Source organism: Anneissia japonica, unplaced genomic scaffold (assembly GCF_011630105.1).
Source record: "Anneissia japonica isolate Jap-2015-1 unplaced genomic scaffold, ASM1163010v1 scaffold288212_len41835_cov130, whole genome shotgun sequence".
Taxonomy (NCBI): domain Eukaryota; kingdom Metazoa; phylum Echinodermata; class Crinoidea; order Comatulida; family Comatulidae; genus Anneissia; species Anneissia japonica.
In genome coordinates this window covers 34,535-37,573 of record NW_022723771.1, presented here as the reverse complement: position 1 = coordinate 37,573, position 3,039 = coordinate 34,535, and the positions used below count along the sequence as shown (strand labels likewise).

Below are 3,039 nucleotides of genomic sequence, written 5' to 3'. Positions count from 1 at the left end.
TATTATCTTAATTACAATATATTAAGATTATTTTGTCAAATCACGATACAAAATTAAGAACTCAATTTTGCCAGAATATATATTAAAATACATCACAAAACACACAAACATTGGAGCGGCTGGGGGATTTTTTCCCCACGCCCCCACGGAGCCCTTCGCTTCCCCTCGCCCCCAGCGCCTGGCTCGGGGCCTTCCCTTTGTTACGCCATTGGTTAGTTGCCGTTCTGCATTTACAATTTTCGCATCCCCTTGATGAGAACCACGCTATGCTCCTGGGGTCTTTCGTAGTAATTACAGTGTTTCTCAACTAAGTATAAGTTATTCCTGTAGCTCCTGCTGCGATGTTACGTAAAACTTTGTTTTTATTTGTTTTCCTCTTTGGAATGACAGATTGATCCGTTGCGCGCGCCTTTGCTAGCCGAGTATGGCGACAGACCGAGGAAAAAGAGACTACCCATAATACTGCCCCTACGTTTCACGACCCCTTGGCTTTTTTTTTGGTATAAATCTAGCATGAATTTCCCGTCAGCCCTAGTGTATACAGTAATGTGATTCGCATCACTGGTTAACCCGCCGCTGTATTATAAGGCAGCCCATTCTTTGTCTAGGCCATTTAGTGTAGTAAGCTATAAATAGAAGAGGAAGTACAGGTACTGTAGTACCTAGCTAAGGCCTAATATCCTGTTTTCTCTACGAACTACAGTATAAATAATTATTTCTCTGATATGGCTGACGAAATATTAAACCTGAATGTCGGGGGATGCATCTATACAACAAGTCGCTCAACGTTAACGCGTTATCCGGATTCAATGCTAGGGTCAATGTTCAGCGGCCGTTTGCAATGGCCTGCCGTTGATGATTGCCACCGCTACATCATTGACGGAGACGGTCCAACATTCCGACACATTCTGAATTTCCTCCGTCGATCAAAGCTTATTCTTCCTGATGGTTTTCAAGAGTGGGATATTCTATCGGCTGAGGCAGACTACTACCAAATACAAGAACTCATTCAACTTATCGACGTAAAACGTATTCGACGGCCTGGTGGGCCTACCTACGAATTTGTGGAGGTAGAATTTCAAAGAGGAAGTGGTAAATACCAATGGCGGATTTTTGGCAAACCAAACATAATCCATCAAATCTTAACTGATAATGATTATTTTATATGTGTAGCCACACTTGAAGAATATACAACTCAGTCGCCGTCTCAGGATGTGATTGGCAGGGCAGAATGCACTGGATATACATTAATACCATGTGATACACCTCGAAATAATACTCCTATGCCTCAGCATTCAGACCCACATCTAAGTCGAGTGAGGTTGTTTCGAGGCATAACCAAGTTTGGCTTTACGTTAATATCTACGTCCTCACTCGCACATACACACAAGTGGACATTTTCACGAAAAGAGGTTGCCGACGACTGAATATTTAATATTCTGTTTTTAAGTGATATTTTTGCTGGCTATAGTTTTTCTATCCTTATTAAATGTTAAGTATGGTGTGCGCCCATATTGATCATTGCGAAAATGCAGTGTCAAATAAGAATGTAGGCCTATTACCGGCTAAGTAGTGCATTTAATAAACAATTAATTGATTGGTTGGATTATGATTATGACAAAGATTTTGGTACAATATTATTTTAGTTTAGTTTAGTATGTTGATGTTGTTAAAACATATATATTTAATCAAACTTATTGAGTGTAATCGAATTGACAGTAAAAGGCAAAAATAGCTTTTCTCTAGAAAATATTTTAGAATTGGGATTTTCTTAAGGATCTGTGGACAGACCAGAAAATTGAAAATCATATTTGTCACGTTATATTTTGTAGCAGTACACCACTAATTGAAACCTCGGTGATTTGTGAGTGATCCTTCTCGTATCAGATCAGCTTGGAAAACCTTCATTTTTGGTTTTTCGTTCGTATACTGGAGCGTGAATTTCACAGGTGGAGTAGCAAAACCAGGGGACAACGATTTGTCGGTGGGTTCTGCAATAGGTGTAATATATTCAATGCAAGAAATAAATATTCGAAATTATTTTGTGTGTTCCATTTATTTTTTACTTAAATTAACAACAAACCAGAGTATTTCTCTTAAAATCAGTGGCGGCGCTAGTGGGGTTGGGGGGAGAGGGGAATTTCCCCGCAGATCATTTTCTTGCTGCCCTCCCCCAGTCCCACAAAAAAGAAGAAAAACACAATTCATCGGGGAGGAAAAAATGATAGGCCTATGTATTTTCTACATATTAGTAGACTATCTATCTATAAAATCGATTAAATAAGCTGAAACCCCTAAATTGTCATATTGTTCAAGGGCTTCGCCCTCTGGACCACTTTTCAAGACATTTTCATCGACGCCCGACCACACCCACTTTGGGCCACCCAGAATATTGCGCCCCTCCCCCTAAAATTTTACCTAACCCCTTACTTGCCGCCCCAACCCAAATTTCAGACGCTGGCACCGCTGCTGCTTAAAAAATTATATATTTCACTGGTTTCATTTTAAACACAACATTTTTTATACATAAGATAAGATTATACTGACACTGGTTTCAAATCACGGTAGTAGTAGTTAAAAATCACCTAAATCACTTTTTTTGCGAATTAGAAAACCCTCAACTGATCATCGAGCCCTCCCACTTCACCTTCGCCTACTAAATGAATTTCCTTAACGTGCATACTGTAGGTCGGATGCTTAGGGCCTAATCATGAATTTATTGATCTGTTCCAATGAAGCTTTTCCAATATAGGCCTAAACAATCATTAAATCAGTCATTTTTTATTTGATTTGATTTATTTGATATCAACTCCACAACAATAACAACAACAACACAAAAACGGATACACAGAATACAAACAAATGAAATTGAGAATAGAAGTCATCTTTGTTGATATTTGGGGTGAACCATCTAAATCCCAACACAGAATTTATTTCCCACGGGCGGATCAAGGAAACACGGAGGATACACCCCCTCCCCAGAAAATAAAGAGAAGAAAATAAAGTCTAGCAAGAGGGGAACACGGTATGTATGTATAG

General features: G+C 39.2%; 1 protein-coding gene across 1 annotated transcript; it reads left to right on the top strand.

The window, feature by feature from the left end:
• The first annotated feature begins 639 nt into the window (after positions 1-639).
• On the top strand, positions 640-2,489 carry LOC117112378 (BTB/POZ domain-containing protein KCTD6-like). Its single transcript, XM_033255452.1, has one exon. It carries the CDS (start codon positions 726-728, stop codon positions 1,425-1,427), a length of 702 nt encoding a protein of 233 aa, XP_033111343.1. The 5' UTR covers positions 640-725; the 3' UTR covers positions 1,428-2,489.
• The last annotated feature ends 550 nt before the right edge of the window (positions 2,490-3,039 follow it).